The sequence below is a fragment of the Diorhabda carinulata genome, chromosome 6, assembly GCF_026250575.1.
Source record: "Diorhabda carinulata isolate Delta chromosome 6, icDioCari1.1, whole genome shotgun sequence".
Lineage (NCBI taxonomy): Eukaryota > Metazoa > Arthropoda > Insecta > Coleoptera > Chrysomelidae > Diorhabda > Diorhabda carinulata.
Window position 1 is genome coordinate 31,652,818 of NC_079465.1, and position 15,991 is coordinate 31,668,808.

Genomic DNA, 15,991 nt, shown 5'->3' on the forward strand with positions numbered 1-15,991 from the left:
TGAAAAACAGTGTCATAAAATCACACAAAAATCTGTAATATAACTAAATTTCGAACGAAGTAAATCGGGCAACCTATTTTCTATCAACCTTGATCGAAAATCACATGATATGACATCATAATCAAATCATATGTTTTATTTGACAACTGTCACAAATAAAAACAATATACAATTAATTAAGAATGAAATAATTGAATTAAAATGAGCGAGGATTTAGAAACGACCAACAAATTAACTGAATTTGGACGTTTGGAAGATCCAAAACCGAATACGGTCGGTCAGTGTTTAGCGAATTTTTTTTGGAAAAGAAATGTGAACGTCGATGAAATAAATTCAGAAAAAAGTGATACGGTTGGTGATTCTCTTCCTACTTGGGCCGCGGACGTAGTTTCTGATAGTTCCTTTTCCACACAATCATCCTCGAATGTATACGACGTGGATGTAAATGAAGGAAGGAGTTTACCAAACGTCTTGAAAAGAATAAGTAATCTTTTAGCTTTAAAAAGCAGTGTTAGTATTATATTGATATATATATATATATATATATTGATTCATTCTACATTTAACGGAATTTTTTGTAGAATCTAAAAGATTACGGAGACACAAATCTAAAACAGTATTGGATGCAGGATTCTGTTAGTAAAGAATGTTACGAATGCTCAGAAAAATTCACGTTTATGAGAAGAAAACATCATTGTAGAGTCTGCGGCCAAATATTTTGTTCACAATGTTGTAACCAGCAAATTCCAGGAAAAATATTTGGGTGTACTGGTATTTTTAACATCTAATAATATAACTAATGGTATTTTTCAAATATTGTTTTTAGGTAAATTAAAAGCGTGCACTTATTGTTGTAAGGTCGTTCTATCTTATTTAGAATCTTCCGATTTTAATGCAGTATTAACGAATGATTTGAAATTACTCCAAGAAAGTTTGCAGTCAAAATTCGGTATGATTTCTCCTAAATCACTTGAAGATAATACTTTGCAAACAAGCATTGTACATGATGATGATCACACGGCAAAAAGAAAAATTTCTGTTGGATATCAGGAAGAAAATTTTTTTTCAGAAAAGTGAGTTTCTTATTTATCACATTGAACCCATTTTGTTTTAATTTTAGATTGAATATATTACAACAAAAACTCATTTCCAATTCGTTATAAGATGTATAATTATCACTCTGTATAATATTTAATGGTTGAGTAACAAAGTTAGTTTCAACTGGAACGAATCTATTAGATATTTCATTAAAATCTATTCATTGCGATTAAACTGAATTGAGTAATCTATGATTTGCTTTGAAACATTTCTAGTACAAATACAACATATCTAACAACAGAAGAAAAATGTAGAGCTCTGCAAAATTCCACGTCTCTAAGAAATTTGTTTGAGGAAATGTGTAAACCTGTGACAGGTTTACAATTCGAATCTCATAGGTATCGTCTTAAGACTTATACGGATTGTTTTTTGGGTTCAGAATTGGTGGATTGGTTGATTTTTCAACAAAAATCCAAAAATAGGTAATTACTTTTTTCATTTTTAATAATCATATTCACATTTTGTTCATTATATTGATATCAATTTAAATTTCTATTTAGGATTCAAGCATCTGCAATCTGCCAAGCTCTTTTGGAAGGCGGTTACATCGAGAGCGTTTCGGATCCAACGGCGTTTATAGATGGTTACGCTTATTATTACAAAAAATTGATATCTTATCCCGAATTATCAACTCCAGGTACGAATTTCGATGTACCTTATACAGACGAACCCCATTGGGTACAGCAAATTCCCCACGAATCCAGTACAACTGATTCTGATAACGAACAAGCATCACCTATGGATATTCGACAAGGAAACTTAACTTCATCTTCGTCTTATTTGCTCGATTTAAATTTGGAAGCTAATACTGTATACTTATCACGACCGCCAGATGAATATAAAACGCAAAATGCGGTTACAGTGTCGGATCATCATCAAGAAAAAAATGAAATGTTGGTTGTTAGACCTACAGAACAAATAGAAATTGCACCAGAATCAGGTAATTATGTAGGAATTTTTTTATTTATAACTTTTTTTATGTCATTTCGATTTTAATTAAACAAAATCATTTTGAGATTGATTCTTATAAATATTTTGATCAATCTTATAAAACAAAATAATGTTTGTTATTTGCATTGTGAAAGATTGATTTATATTTTATTGATATGGTTTTTTAAATAGAAACCTACTGTTCATTTGAACTACTGCTTTACTTTATTATATATAGGTTGTGTTATTGACGTTAGTAAACATTAATTTTAATTCAAGTTAATTACTATTGAATATTTTCAATTAAATAGAAACAAATTAGATACTGTATCAAATCGGTGTGTGTTGTAATTTATTAATTCTTTTTTTTTTTTTTTTCGAGGTTGGTTTAATGCAAATAATAATTTACGCGAAGAAAACGAAGAAAAACTCGCATATACTATTTTGAGTGAAACTTTCGAACAACACGAACACAATTTATTGAAACAATTATTGTTATCGAAAGGTCTTTCGTATTCTTGGTGGGAAATAATTATTCCATTACTACATGAAATAATTGGAATTATTCGACCAGGTAATTGATTGTATAATATTAAATAATATAATGTTGTTAAGATTTTAAATATTTATTTTATCTGTTTTTTATTCTTAGATAAAAATCACGATGCTACAGATTTGGATATACGACATTATGTTCAATTTAAGATCCTATCGGGTGGTTTGAGAAGCGATACTACTTTGATAGGAGGCATAGTTTGTAGTAAAAATGTAGCGCACAAAGATATGTTGACCGATATAGAAAATCCGAAAATTCTTTTATTAGAATGTTCTATTGTTTATCAAAGGACCGAAGGGAGACTTATGTCATTAGAACCAGTTTTAATGCAGGTTTTTATTTTTGTTTTTTTTTTTTTTAGATTTCTACATGAGTTGTATAACTAATTTTGATTTGTAGGAATACGAATATTTAAAAAATGTAGTAACTAGAATCAGCGCTCTAAAGCCGAATGTTGTATTGGTGCAAAAAAATATATCAAGAATCGCTCAGGATATGCTGCTAGATTACAACATCACTTTGGTTCATAATGTTAAACAGAGCGTATTGGAAAGATTATCGAGATGTACTAAAGCCGATATCGTTTCTTCTGTAGATGCTCATATCGGAGTACCCAAACTGGGAACTTGTAAACGTTTCTACGTCAACAGTTACAAAATCCAGGGAGGTACTTAATTTATTTTTATTATTAGTACGAGGGGTATACGAAAAGTATATTATTTTCAGATCAAAAGAAAACTCTGATGTTTTTCGAAGGTTTACCAAATCCGCATCTGGGTAGTACCGTACTATTACGAGGGGGTTCCGAAACGGAATTATCGAAATTAAAAGACGTTTCGGTTTTTATGTTGTTCGCTTTGTATAGTTGGCGTTTGGAAAAATCTTATCTAATGGACGAATTCGCTATGCCTCCGAATCCTAACGAATTTCTAGACGACAATACGCCGGATACGCCCGAAAAGAAAACAGAAGAACAAAAAAGAATCGAACGACCGGTGATGAAAAGGTTCAGTCGAGACGAACAACCGGGGGAAAATCGAAAAATTCTCGTAGACGATTTTACGGATCCTCTACAATCGAAACAAGAATTTTTCGATGTTAAATCTACAGGGGAAACGCTCGCCGTCGCCGAATTACCGTTTTCGAATAATTTCAAAAAACAATTGGACGATACAATTTTGTGCGTTAGTCCTTATGTCGTTTTTTCGGTGCCTTATTTGGAAACCGAAACAGGTAAAAAGTGTAAATTGAGAAGATATTTTCCGGACGATTTGTATTTTAGCGTCCATTTTGAAAATAACGTTAAAAATAAATGGAAGAACAATTCGGAAGAAAACAGAAGCGATCAAATCGAAATTAAAGAAAAGGTAAGTTCTTCTATAAATTATTTAATATTCTATTTATAATTTTCTTCTGGGGTGTTGAGTTTCTTGCGAATATTTTCTTAGGTTATTTAATTTACAGAATATTCGATAGATAAACATATAGGTAAAGGCCAGATTACCGGGGAAAGAAGAACGGTGGTCTAACCAATTAGGCAGCTGATTTAAGTCAAACTGCCAGCCGTGGGGTAAACAATCCATTTTCTCGTAGCTTTTCTTGTTTTTTTTTCGGTAGTTTGTACTACCTAGTGGTAACCCAAAGGTACAAGGATAAATTTGAAGCTTTTTTATAAGATGAAAAGTGCTTTAGTTAGAATTCTGTTCGTTTTCCACAAATTTCCGATATATTTGCACTTTAGATTATATTTACTGTTTGCCTACACTGAGGAAACACCATGTAGTGAAAAAAGTAACCGATAAAGAAAATCAAAAAATAATGGTTTTCAATAATTTTTTTTAAATTGTTTTGTTTTTTAATTTAGATTAATGATAAAAATCAACTTTCTGATATATTTTGTATATATATAGATTAAGAAAAAAAATATAAATACTTCCGTTTTTCGTCTAAAATATTCCGCCAAACGTCAATTAGGGTCTATAAAGTCGCTCGTCTACGTGTTTATAATGAATATTGAAGCGTATTTTGTAAATTCGTTACAGATAAAACCTCTTCATCCGTTTCTTTTGATGAAATTAACGGAAAACGGCGAAGACGTCAACGTCCAAAACCTCCTGGCTCATTTTAGAGCTTGCGGAGGACGATACGAAAAAAAAGATAACATTTGCATCGAAATTCAAACGCGTACCCGTCCAAAATCGTCCGAAAATAATTTAAAAGACGTTCTAGATCCGGCGAATCATCAAAAATTGGCGGTGCTGTTTTGTAGTTACAGCACCGAATCGAATAACGCGCCGGCTTTTTGCGTAAACCCTTGGTGAGAGTTTGATAATTTTTTACCGAACGAAATTGTTTAAAAAAAATTTTTTTTCCAGGATTGTTTATATGGATTTTTACGGTCGTAACGACATACCGTTGGGTTGTTTTTTAGAACGTTATTGTTTTCGATCGACTTATAATTGTCCATCGAAATCGTGCGATACTCCTATGGTACATCACGTTCGTAGATTCGTTCATAACGTCGGTTGCGTTACTATTTGTTTAAATCATTTCGATAACGAATTTTACGACGATCATATCGTTATGTGGACTTGGTGTACGAAATGTCAAAAGGTATCGCCGGTGGTACCGATGTCAGTCGATACTTGGTCCTATTCTTTCGCCAAATATTTGGAATTGAAATTTTACGGCGACGTTTTTAGTAGGAGAGGTCAATCATCGTGCAATCATAGTCTACATCACGATCATTATCAATATTTCGGGTATAAAAATTACGTCGCAACGTTTAAGTAAGTTGATCTCTATTTTTTTTTCATTTTTTTCCCGATACAAATTCACTGTTTACGCTACCATTACACAGATACAATTATACCGAGACTCGGTTCGATAATTTAGTTACCGTCTTCGGTACCTAGTTTCGACGATAACTACGTCTTCAAAGACCAGAGATAAACTGATTTCGATGGCGTAGTTACCGTCTTGAGAGACTGAAGATGAACTGTGATGGCGTAGACGGTGGGTTGGTCAATTGCTGCATAAATTTCGATCGAGTTATTTCCAGATATAGCCAAATAACAATACTGGAAATATCTTTGCCGCCTCCTTTGATAGAGATAAAATACGATAATAACAAATTGCACGATGAATCGATCAACGATATTAAGAATATAGCGCAAAAAGGTCACGATCTGTTTTCTTTGATACAAGATAAATTGAAGAACGTAACGGGAGAAGAAAGCGAATCGAATTTGAAACAAATTTTATTAAAGGAACAGAATCTATTTAAACAGAAAATAGAAGAGGTGCAATTGAAGTTGACGTCGCCGAGTATAGAATGTAAACAATTCGACGAGAAAGGTATTATATTTAGATAGAACGAAATAATGGATTTTTATTTTTTTTTTTTGCGTGTATGTTTTTTAAGTTTTGATCGGAGCGTATTGGAACATTTCGGATTCGTTGACGAAATTAAAAAGGAACGTCGTAGAAATCGTCGATATTTGGAATGTACGTTTCAACGAGTTGGCGAGAAAAAAGGACGTCGATAAGAAGAAGGAAAAATCGAACGTCGAAGATATTTTGGATTATCAAGAATCGAACGTACGCGATGAAAAAGAATCGATTAATAGGAAAATCGGAAGTTTCGATAATAGCGATAGTAAGTTTTTCTTTTCTTTTTTTTTTTGTATAATTATTTGTTATTATCATTATTATTATTACAGATGATTCTTATAGTTCTTCGTCGCCAAAAAGTCATCATAGATCTCAATCTGAGAGTGCGGTATTTTCGCAAAACGATGATTCGACGGACGGTAAAAAAGAATCCGATAAAAAAAGCGTTAAAACGATTTTATCGTCTTTATTACCGTCGTCGAATAACGCATGCGTTATACCGGTAAGTTTTTCTTTTCATATATTGTTTTTCGTTTTTAATCGAACGTTTCTTTTTTTTTACTTTAGGCGCCGTTCAGCGTTAACGAACATTACAATTTATCGGATTCTTCGATACCGTTGATCGTTTTCGAAAATCAACCGAGTTCTATCGTATCTTATACGCTCGCTTCTAACGAATATAGAAAATTATTCGACGAATTATCGGCTAAAAAAACTTCGACGACTAGTTCGGACGTTTCGAATAGTCCCGTAACGACGAAAAGAAAAAGTTACGGCGAAAAAGATAAAATCGACGACGACAAAACCAAAAATATTTTGGGTTTCTTAAAAACAAAAGAAGCCAAAATTGATAACGCCAATCAAATTAATTCGACGAATGTACCGGAAATAAGGTAAGTTGTATATAAAAAAAATGTTACAACCCTCGTAAAATAGTTTTCTTTGTAATATTTTCTGTTTTAATATTCCGATTACACCTCGTATGTTAATATTCGTTCGTAAATATAATTTCCGGACCTCGTAACAAACTTTCCCCATCGTTTATTTTTGTTTATCAACAATTTATCGTTTTTTTAATCTCAAAACCCCCGTAAAATTGTTTGTTTTCTATATCTGGAATGTCCCTCGTATAATAGTATTTCCGCGGTTTTCATTATTTCATGTCCCCCGTTGTTTTATACGGTAGAAATATTAAACGGACCTTTTAAGTAATTTTTCTAATTGTTTATTTGTGAAATTAACAATTTATTCATTGTCATATTATTGTATACCCCTCGTAAACTAACACGCTATACTTTTTTGATAATTTTTGTTTTTCGGTTAGCGTTGAAGCGTCGCAAATAGTATCGGGACCTCAGGAGGCGGCGAAAAAAGTGAGAAAAGCTCACGTCGAAGTACAATTTCAAGAGGGTAGCAGCAACTTTTTTTGTAGGGTATATTTGGCGGAACAATTTGCTAATTTACGCGCCGCGGTATTACCGATGGGCGAGGAAGGTTACATTCGATCATTATCTCGATCCGTACAATGGGACGCCCGTGGTGGAAAATCCGGATCGAATTTTTCCAAAACTGTCGGTAAATATTCAATTTTTGAAAATTATTTTCCCATCCGAGTATATTATTTTTATATATTTTAGATGACAGATTTATATTGAAAGAAATGTCCAAGTCCGAAGTGGATCTTTTCCTCGAATCGTCCTCCAATTATTTCGCTTACATGAACAAATGTCATACGACTAAACAATTGACGCTTTTAGGAAAAATATTGGGCATCTATCAAATAGTATTTAAAAATAATTCGAGCGTACCGTATCGATCGAATATATTAGTTATGGAAAATTTGTTTTATAATCGAAAAGTATCGCAAAAATTCGATTTAAAAGGATCGATGCGTAACAGATTGGTCGTACCGGATAATCAAGGCGAAGAAATCGTTTTGCTCGACGAAAATCTCATGAAAAGTAAACGATACGGATTATACGGAAAACCGTCTTTTTATTTTTCGTTTTTTTTTTTCAGTGACTTGCGATTCGCCGCTTTACGTATTGCAACATTCCAAATCGGTTTTGATAAATGCCATACAAAACGATACCGAATTCCTTTCTACTCAATCGGTTATGGATTATTCCCTATTGGTAGGATTGGATCCGGATAACAAGGAATTGATACTTGGAATAATAGGTGAAGTTACGATGATATTAAAAAATTTAATATGCCTCGTATATAAAATAAGATATTCAATTAGATATTTCGAATAGTAACAATTTGAATGTCCCTCGTAGAATGTTTTTTTATGTTATCGGGTTTTATATTCTATTTTCAAAAGTAAAAAGAAATTGAAAGCCCCTTGTAATCTCTAATTTGTTTCATGGATTTGATTAAAAATTTTGATAAACATCAAATATTCCTTGTAAAATAACTTGGTTTCTATAGTTTTATCGATATAACTAAAATGTTTTGGAATATTAATGTAGTAACCCTCGTAAAATTACTATATTCAATACCAATATGGTACGAAAAATATAAAAATAATTGAAAACACCTCGTATAATAAAATTTTTACGGTTTTATGGATCTGATTGCATTTTTTTTTAAATACCAATCCAATAAAAAAATTTATTTAATTAGATATTTTGAAAATAACAATTTCAATATCCCCCGTAAAATGTTTTTACCCTTTTTTATTATTGTTACGGGGTTTTATGTTCAATTAAATAGTAATTGAAAATCCTTCCTAAAATAATTTTATAAATTTTGTAAAATACCAATCTAATACCTCTCGTAAAATAACTTTTGAAATTTAATTTTTTTTTTTTGCTTTTTTATCCATTTAATTAACTACAAAAATGAGAAAAACAAAATGGATGGCACTTATACAGTGTCTATTAAAATTAATTGTTGTATTATGTACAAGGTGAATTGTTATATTTTAGATTATATACGAACGTTTACTTGGGACAAGCGATTGGAAACGATGGTGAAGAAAAGCGGCATTTTGGGTGGACAAGGAAAATTACCGACGATAATATCTCCTGAAGAATATCAGAAACGTTTCATTGAAGCGATGCATCGATATTTTTTGGAAGTACCAGATCATTGGGCCGGTTTAAGTAAAACGTTTGAACCGTAAAAAGAAAATTGTGATTTTGATATTACTATATAAGTTTAAAAAAAATTTATAAATATAAATTAGAAAAAACATTCATCATATATTGATCCCCTATATACTTGTCGATTGCTATTTTCTGATCAACGAATTTGTGTAGAGAAAAAAAAACGAAATTTTGATTAAACATCCTGTATATATATATATAAATACGTAAAACGTATAGAAATAAAGTATAAAATTATATTTTTGGAATGGATTAATCATACCACAGCCGATAAAGGTATCGATTTAAAATTCATTATAGATTCATCTTGTAACAGAGGTTTTTTATCTTCTTTTTTCTTGTTGTTGTTCTTCCTTTTACCTCTTTCTCTGTTCGTTACGCCGTCTTCTTTGTCCATCATCCTTATTATTTGTATTTGATCGGAGGAATCGATCGGCGCTACCGATATATCTCGAACCGCCCTAAATTGACCGCAATTATTCAAATGTTCGTTTTCCAAACGGAAAAAATTCCATACGAAACGTCGAAACACTTCCAATATCGCCAATATTGACGTCATTATGTCGCTGCTGACGTAACCGTATTCCGTAAGGTACAAGGAAATTGTCCAGACGAAACGTAAAACGAAATCTTCTATGATGGCGAAATAATAAAACACCTGAAAGAATTGATTCGATTAATTTAGTGATTTTATATTTTTTTATATATATACCTTCGAAGAATATACTGTTTCTTCTCTAAGGAATCTATTTTCTCCGGCGGATTTATCGAATAAGCCCCAATCCATTTTGATGTCCCACATATAGGCGTAAGTCGAACTTAAGACTTGGGAAGCTATCCACAGGAACATGTAGGGATTTTCCGAAGACGATGCATAGTCGTCTAAAAATCGTTACTGTTTGAACACGAAACATAAAATCGATTCCAACATGGTAGAATCGATAAATATTAAGTAAATATTGTTATTCAAGATCAAAGAATCTATTTTTATTTCAATCGAAAAATCTATATTCTACCAGAGAAGTAAGAAGTAAAAATGACGAAATAGATTTAAAGAATCGATTATTTTAAAGCAAAAAACATCAATATTTTGTACGAAATCGATATTTTCTTAGAATGTATAAAGTAGAAGTGGCGATTTAATATGAAATAATCGATTTTTTGCGGAAAATTATACAATATCAAACCAAAATATTGAACTAAAAGGAAGAATCTATCTTTAGAAACAAAAATTGATTTCTAGTACCGAATTGATATTTCACTTGGAAATTATTAAATTTAATAAAGATACATCTATTTTAAATTCATGAATCGATTATTAGAGTCAATAAAATCGATATTAAACCTAAAAATTATAAAATTTACAATAGATATGTCAATTTTATATCGAAGCATCGATTATCTCAACTTAAAATATCGATATCTAGTACCAACTCATTATTGTATCAAAAAAGTATGAAGTTCACAATAGATATGTTGATATGATTTCGAAGAATCGATTTTTTGAGCCAAGAAAATCGATATCTAGTACCGAATCGATATTTAACCTATAAATTATGAAATTTACCATAGATATGTCGATTTTATATTGATGTATTAATTATATTAACCAAAAAATTGATATCTAGTACTATTAAAAATGATCAGAACCAACCGAGATTTTATGAAATTTTTAAATTCGATATTCCAACACAATGAAACCAAACAAAAGTTATACCTTTGTAAACTTTTTTGAGGGTAGAAAAAATCACGACCAGAAAGGTAGTTGAATATTTTCCAGCGTTCACTAAATGAGGAAAAGCATCTTTTGAATCGTAGTATCTTCTTAAACATTGAGCGAATCTCAACCAGGCCGGAATGCAATTAACTATCGGTCTAATTATATAATTGGTTTCCATACAATGAGTAGTATCTAAAACGAAACGTTTATGTAAAATGGATTCTACTATCTCGTAAACGCTAAACTACTGTGTTTTTACCTCCGGCTTCGAGCCAATTTCCGTTAGTAATATAAAAACAAGCTAGAAATTGGAAATCTAAGAAAGCGGTTGCTAGACTGTTGAGTTGATCGGCGAGCCAAAAATCGGCGAATCCTACGTGAAAGAATGGAGATCCAAACATCCTTCCCTGAAATCGTAATCATGTAGTTTTAGAAATAAAAAAAAATGTAAACTTACGCAAATTTTCAAAAACCAAAATCTCGCTTCGTGTCTAAAAACTTTCAAAGGATTCGTTAGGAATACAAACATGATGACAACCAAAGCTAGTGGGTTCACGTAAGGCGGTATACTCAAACTAGCGCTATAGAGAAAATTTAACAAACTCAACGCCCATACTACTCCGAATATTGCCGCCAATTCCATCAGGTGTTGTTCAGATAGGTGATTCCTTGGATCCAATTCGAAGATAAGTACGTGGTTTACCCCTGACGAACGCCATCCGTATATATTGACTCCAATCAAAAATAACAGTTCAATTATTAGTAACGGACCTCTGTATAACCGGAAGGCTATTTTTAAATTCTCTGTTGAACCGTCGTGGAAAACAGCTGAAAAAAATTTTTTTTGAAGCCCTGTATATAATACAATTTAATAACTTCAATAAATTAGATGAATTTAATGGATTGAAGACCGTAAATTATATCATGGAGGATCATCTGATATGGAATTGATAGTAGAAATCAACTTTGTAAGTGGAAATATTGAAAAATATACTCAAAAATATGACAAATTGTTATAAGTTTGTTGAAAATTTTTCTCTAAATCTTTATAACATTAACAGTAATCAATTTTTTTATCAACCAATTCCCATATATTATTAGATAAAACAAATATTTTGAAACATATACCTGATAGTACAACGGCGATTAATAAAACTATAAAAGAACCAGAAAAGAGACCGACTTTGAAAGTTGTCCAAGGTGATTGTTGCTCCCCCAAAGGAGGTACTCTTAACCGTTTCATTGCCCTTTGTCTGTCGCCTCCTTCTAGTTCATTGGTTACGGCATTTTCAGTGTCATTTATCAATTTATCTATATCCTTATTTATGAAAAAATGCGAAGTTTCGACATGCTCCTCTCGCCATTTTACCCCGATATCAGTTGATAATAACTGAAATTATTTATAAAATTCCCCATTTCGAATTTAATTAGTTAATTAATATGATTACCTTATCGTGTTTTTTCAAGATTTTTCTAAACCCCGTATGATTCAAAGTTTGATAATTTTGTAATAAAATTAAACTCAGATAAAATTCGCTAAATGCTAGTTTTAATTCTTGTATTTTTCTTGTAGGGACGCTCTTCTTGTTTAAATTTTTCTTTTTCGGAAAATTTATTTGATTTATGGAATCCTTTAGTTCGCTATTTAAACTTGCGAATTTTCTAGTGGCTTCGGCTAGTTTTTCCGCGTAAAAAGTATTAATTTTCTTCAATTCTTTATCACAATAAAGAAAAAATTGTTCCTCGAAATTTGCTAAATGCCTCGTTACTACTTCTGGTTCCACACTTTCTGCAGATGGAGTTTCTTCTACTGCCATGTACAGCATGCTTTTCATTTCCTGAAAAGTTTTTGTTAGTATTTAAATCAATAAATGGAGTTACAACTATATCACTTACTTCGTAATTTATATATTGCTTTCTCCATTCTGGCGTTATGTGAGCTGACAAATGTTCTGCAAATTTCATTTTAAAACTTAAGCTGGAAGACTCATAAATTTAATCACACCCAACACCAATATCCTCCATACAATCATCTAATTACAAAAAGATTTCTAAATGTTAAATAAAATTGTAAATATTGAATTTTGTCGTTTTATTTATTACTTCACATATTAAATTCGTTAGATAAATATTTGGTTTTCTTGTTAAACGTACCCGAATATTGCTATTGATTTATTTGTACGTACAATCTATTGTAATGCTTATATTTATTATCTCGTGATTGCTATTAGTAATAATTATTGTTTACATTTTTTTATATTTGATTAGGTTGTAATTATTTCAATTGTGACGAGTTTGGAAGAACGTTTTGCCGTGCAATTTTTCGTATTGCAAAACGCCGAAACTTAAAATCCAAATGTTGTCAAATGTCCAATGTCAAACATCAAACTTCAGTCAACAATCAACAACTAACGAGGGAATATTAATCCACGAGATGAAATAATAATTAAGTTGTTTAGACTCGTGTTGACTCTTAAATTTAATAAAAACAGGTGTTTAAAATTATATCTCTTTTTATAAAAAAAAACTTATCAAAGAAAGTAGTGTTTTGTTATAAAAATGACGACTCAACCGCACAGTAGGAAACGAGTATGCTATTATTATGATAGTAAGTATTTTTACTATTAATCCTTTATAAATATTAGATTTCGTTGACATATTTTTATAAGATTTATTTGTTTTAAACTTGCGTGTAGGTATCACGTTGGTTTTTCTCAATATAAAGTTTGTACGATATTTTGTACCGTAAATGAAAAACTTCATGATAGACTAATGGCGACCGTAGTTTTGATCACTTGTTATTGGTCATTTTTACACTTGACGTATGTATGATGCTCTTTTTCTACGGTTGACCGATACAATTTTATGAATCTATCACGAATATTTCTTTGAATATCTCTAAATTATTAGTATTTTTTTTTTATAATTTAATAATTATCAGGTGATATTGGAAATTATTATTATGGACAAGGACATCCCATGAAGCCTCATCGTATACGTATGACGCACAATTTGCTTTTAAATTATGGGCTCTACAGAAAAATGGAAATTTATGTGAGTATAAAATTGTAAAACTATTTTTTTTCACATTTCTAAAATAAAGAATTGAAGCAAACTGTGTATAATTCCAATAAAAAGTTGATTATCTTAAACCACACCTCAATATATATTGTTTAATCCTTGGTTTCTATCGAATATTTATATATTTTATATCACAGTTTACTAATTATTGGAGATCCTATAACTTTACAAAAAAAATTTTTTCTCAATTTATAGCGTCCTCATAAAGCGACAGCAGAAGAAATGACAAAGTTCCATTCAGATGATTACATCAGATTCCTAAGGTCGATTCGTCCAGATAATATGTCAGAATATAACAAACAGATGCAAAGATTCAATGTAGGAGAAGATTGTCCAGTTTTTGACGGTCTATACGAATTTTGTCAATTATCGGCGGGCGGTTCGGTGGCCGCCGCAGTAAAACTTAACAAACAAGCATCAGAAATTTGCATAAATTGGGGCGGAGGTCTTCATCACGCCAAAAAATCGGAAGCTTCCGGCTTTTGTTACGTAAACGATATAGTATTGGGTATATTGGAATTACTTAAATACCATCAACGAGTATTATACATAGATATCGACGTACATCACGGAGATGGCGTCGAAGAAGCATTTTATACAACGGATCGCGTAATGACGGTATCTTTTCACAAATACGGCGAATATTTTCCTGGTACGGGAGATTTAAGAGACATAGGCGCAGGTAAAGGTAAATATTACGCCGTTAATATACCTTTAAGAGACGGAATGGACGACGAAGCTTACGAAAGTATATTTGTACCTATAATAAGTAAAGTTATGGAAACTTTCCAACCGAGTGCCGTCGTTTTACAGTGCGGCGCCGATTCCTTAACCGGCGATCGACTCGGTTGTTTTAATCTAACAGTAAAAGGACACGGAAAGTGCGTAGAATTCGTAAAAAAATACAATTTACCTTTTATGATGGTAGGCGGAGGCGGTTATACGATCAGAAACGTTTCGAGAGCGTGGACTTACGAAACATCGGTAGCCTTAGGGGTGGAAATCGCCAACGAACTACCATATAATGATTATTTCGAATATTTCGGTCCCGATTTTAAATTGCACATCAGTCCCAGCAATATGGCCAATCAAAATACGCCGGAATATTTGGAAAAAATCAAAACGAGATTATTCGAAAATTTGAGGATGTTACCTCACGCACCAGGCGTACAAGTTCAAGCTATACCTGAAGACGCCATCAACGAAGATTCCGATAACGAAGACAAAGTCGACAAGGACGAAAGATTACCGCAAAAGGATTTGGATAAAAGAATAGTGCCGGAGAACGAGTTTTCTGATAGCGAAGACGAAGGTGAAGGTGATAGAAGGGACAACAGAAGTTACAAAGGTAGAAAACGACCCCGTTTAGACAAAGCTGGCGAAATTAAACAGGAAGAAGATAAGATCAAAGAGGAAATCAAAACTGAAAAAGGTTAGTGGAATTTTATCACTTGTTTTTCTATTATTTGACCAAATAATGTAAAATGTCTATTGGTACCATGTTTAACAGCCTTCTAAAACGTTTCTTACTCTTACTTATTCATATGGATCTTATTATTTTGCTTAGTTCTGCTTCTCCAAATTCTCGTTCTTTTTATCCTGTAGTTATCCTCTTTTTTTCATATGTCTAACTTCTCTTCTTCTGCTGTTAAGAATTGAAGCTTCACATCCGTAGTTCACTGTTTTGTACTGATGTAGCTTCTTTTTGGAGATTTTTTTGTAATATATTGTTTACTTCTATTTACTGTAATTTTGTATTTTTTTTTTAATTATAGGTGAAGACGGTTTAGTAAAATCAAGTCCGGATGATACGAAAAAACTGTTGGGACCAAATCCATGACATTGTACTCATTCTATAATGTAAATTCCTATTACATTATTATTAATATTAATAATTATTATTACTAATCGGAAATAAGACATTTTTTTTATAATAATTCTAGTTACAGATAAGACGCGTGAGATGTGCAAGTGAATTTTTTTTTATTTTTTTTGGTGTTCATATTGTCTCAAGTACAATTCTTTTTGATTGTATATACATATACTTTAGATTTAATTAAATTTAAAATAAAATTGGCGTTTTTTACATATACACAATTT

General features: G+C 31.6%; 3 protein-coding genes across 5 annotated transcripts; 2 read left to right on the top strand and 1 right to left on the bottom strand.

Annotated features, from left to right (window-relative positions):
* The first annotated feature begins 132 nt into the window (after positions 1–132).
* On the top strand, positions 133–9,327 carry LOC130895951 (1-phosphatidylinositol 3-phosphate 5-kinase). Of its 2 annotated transcripts, XM_057803638.1 has the most exons (19): positions 133–510; positions 582–771; positions 827–1,073; positions 1,314–1,520; positions 1,599–2,038; positions 2,411–2,602; positions 2,681–2,916; positions 2,984–3,251; positions 3,311–3,951; positions 4,627–4,901; positions 4,960–5,373; positions 5,646–5,941; positions 6,009–6,242; positions 6,307–6,479; positions 6,545–6,870; positions 7,302–7,552; positions 7,615–7,938; positions 7,997–8,158; positions 8,911–9,327. In XM_057803638.1, exons 1-19 carry the CDS (start codon positions 202–204, stop codon positions 9,105–9,107), a joined length of 5,382 nt encoding a protein of 1,793 aa, XP_057659621.1. In that variant the 5' UTR covers positions 133–201; the 3' UTR covers positions 9,108–9,327. The 2 variants fall into 2 exon arrangements, 1 of the variants encoding a protein (XP_057659621.1); XR_009059505.1 differs by lacking the exons at positions 7,997–8,158; positions 8,911–9,327 and having other exon boundaries at positions 150–510; positions 7,302–7,350; positions 7,410–7,552; positions 7,615–7,845.
* On the bottom strand, positions 9,260–13,159 carry LOC130895952 (xenotropic and polytropic retrovirus receptor 1). 2 transcript variants are annotated; one of them, XM_057803640.1, is made up of 9 exons: positions 12,965–13,147; positions 12,707–12,843; positions 12,259–12,648; positions 11,939–12,200; positions 11,268–11,638; positions 11,070–11,217; positions 10,808–11,002; positions 9,803–9,972; positions 9,260–9,748 (listed from the first exon to the last, which is right to left on the bottom strand). In XM_057803640.1, the coding sequence occupies exons 2-9, from the start codon at positions 12,773–12,775 to the stop codon at positions 9,347–9,349; spliced, it is 2,007 nt and encodes a 668-aa protein (XP_057659623.1). In that variant the 5' UTR covers positions 12,776–12,843; positions 12,965–13,147; the 3' UTR covers positions 9,260–9,346. The 2 variants fall into 2 exon arrangements, with proteins under 2 accessions (XP_057659623.1, XP_057659622.1); XM_057803639.1 differs by having other exon boundaries at positions 12,707–13,159.
* A 17-nt stretch (positions 13,160–13,176) lies between these two features.
* Positions 13,177–15,964, top strand: LOC130895954 (histone deacetylase HDAC1). The gene is made up of 4 exons (XM_057803641.1): positions 13,177–13,418; positions 13,752–13,864; positions 14,087–15,323; positions 15,667–15,964. Exons 1-4 carry the CDS (start codon positions 13,370–13,372, stop codon positions 15,729–15,731), a joined length of 1,464 nt encoding a protein of 487 aa, XP_057659624.1. The 5' UTR covers positions 13,177–13,369; the 3' UTR covers positions 15,732–15,964.
* Positions 15,965–15,991: the final 27 nt, after the last annotated feature.

Coding starts and splice junctions, on each gene's coding strand:
- LOC130895951 (XM_057803638.1), top strand. CDS start 202: ATGAGCGAGGATTTAGAAACGACCAACAAATTAACTGAATTTGGACGT. Junction 511..581: donor TTTTAGCTTTAAAAAGCAGT/GTTAGTATTATA, acceptor AATTTTTTGTAG/AATCTAAAAGATTACGGAGA. Junction 1,074..1,313: donor GAAAATTTTTTTTCAGAAAA/GTGAGTTTCTTA, acceptor AAACATTTCTAG/TACAAATACAACATATCTAA.
- LOC130895952 (XM_057803639.1), bottom strand. CDS start 12,775: ATGAAATTTGCAGAACATTTGTCAGCTCACATAACGCCAGAATGGAGA. Junction 12,649..12,706: donor AGCAATATATAAATTACGAA/GTAAGTGATATA, acceptor AAAACTTTTCAG/GAAATGAAAAGCATGCTGTA. Junction 11,003..11,069: donor AAATTGGCTCGAAGCCGGAG/GTAAAAACACAG, acceptor GTTTCGTTTTAG/ATACTACTCATTGTATGGAA.
- LOC130895954 (XM_057803641.1), top strand. CDS start 13,370: ATGACGACTCAACCGCACAGTAGGAAACGAGTATGCTATTATTATGAT. Junction 13,865..14,086: donor ACAGAAAAATGGAAATTTAT/GTGAGTATAAAA, acceptor CTCAATTTATAG/CGTCCTCATAAAGCGACAGC. Junction 15,324..15,666: donor GGAAATCAAAACTGAAAAAG/GTTAGTGGAATT, acceptor TTTTAATTATAG/GTGAAGACGGTTTAGTAAAA.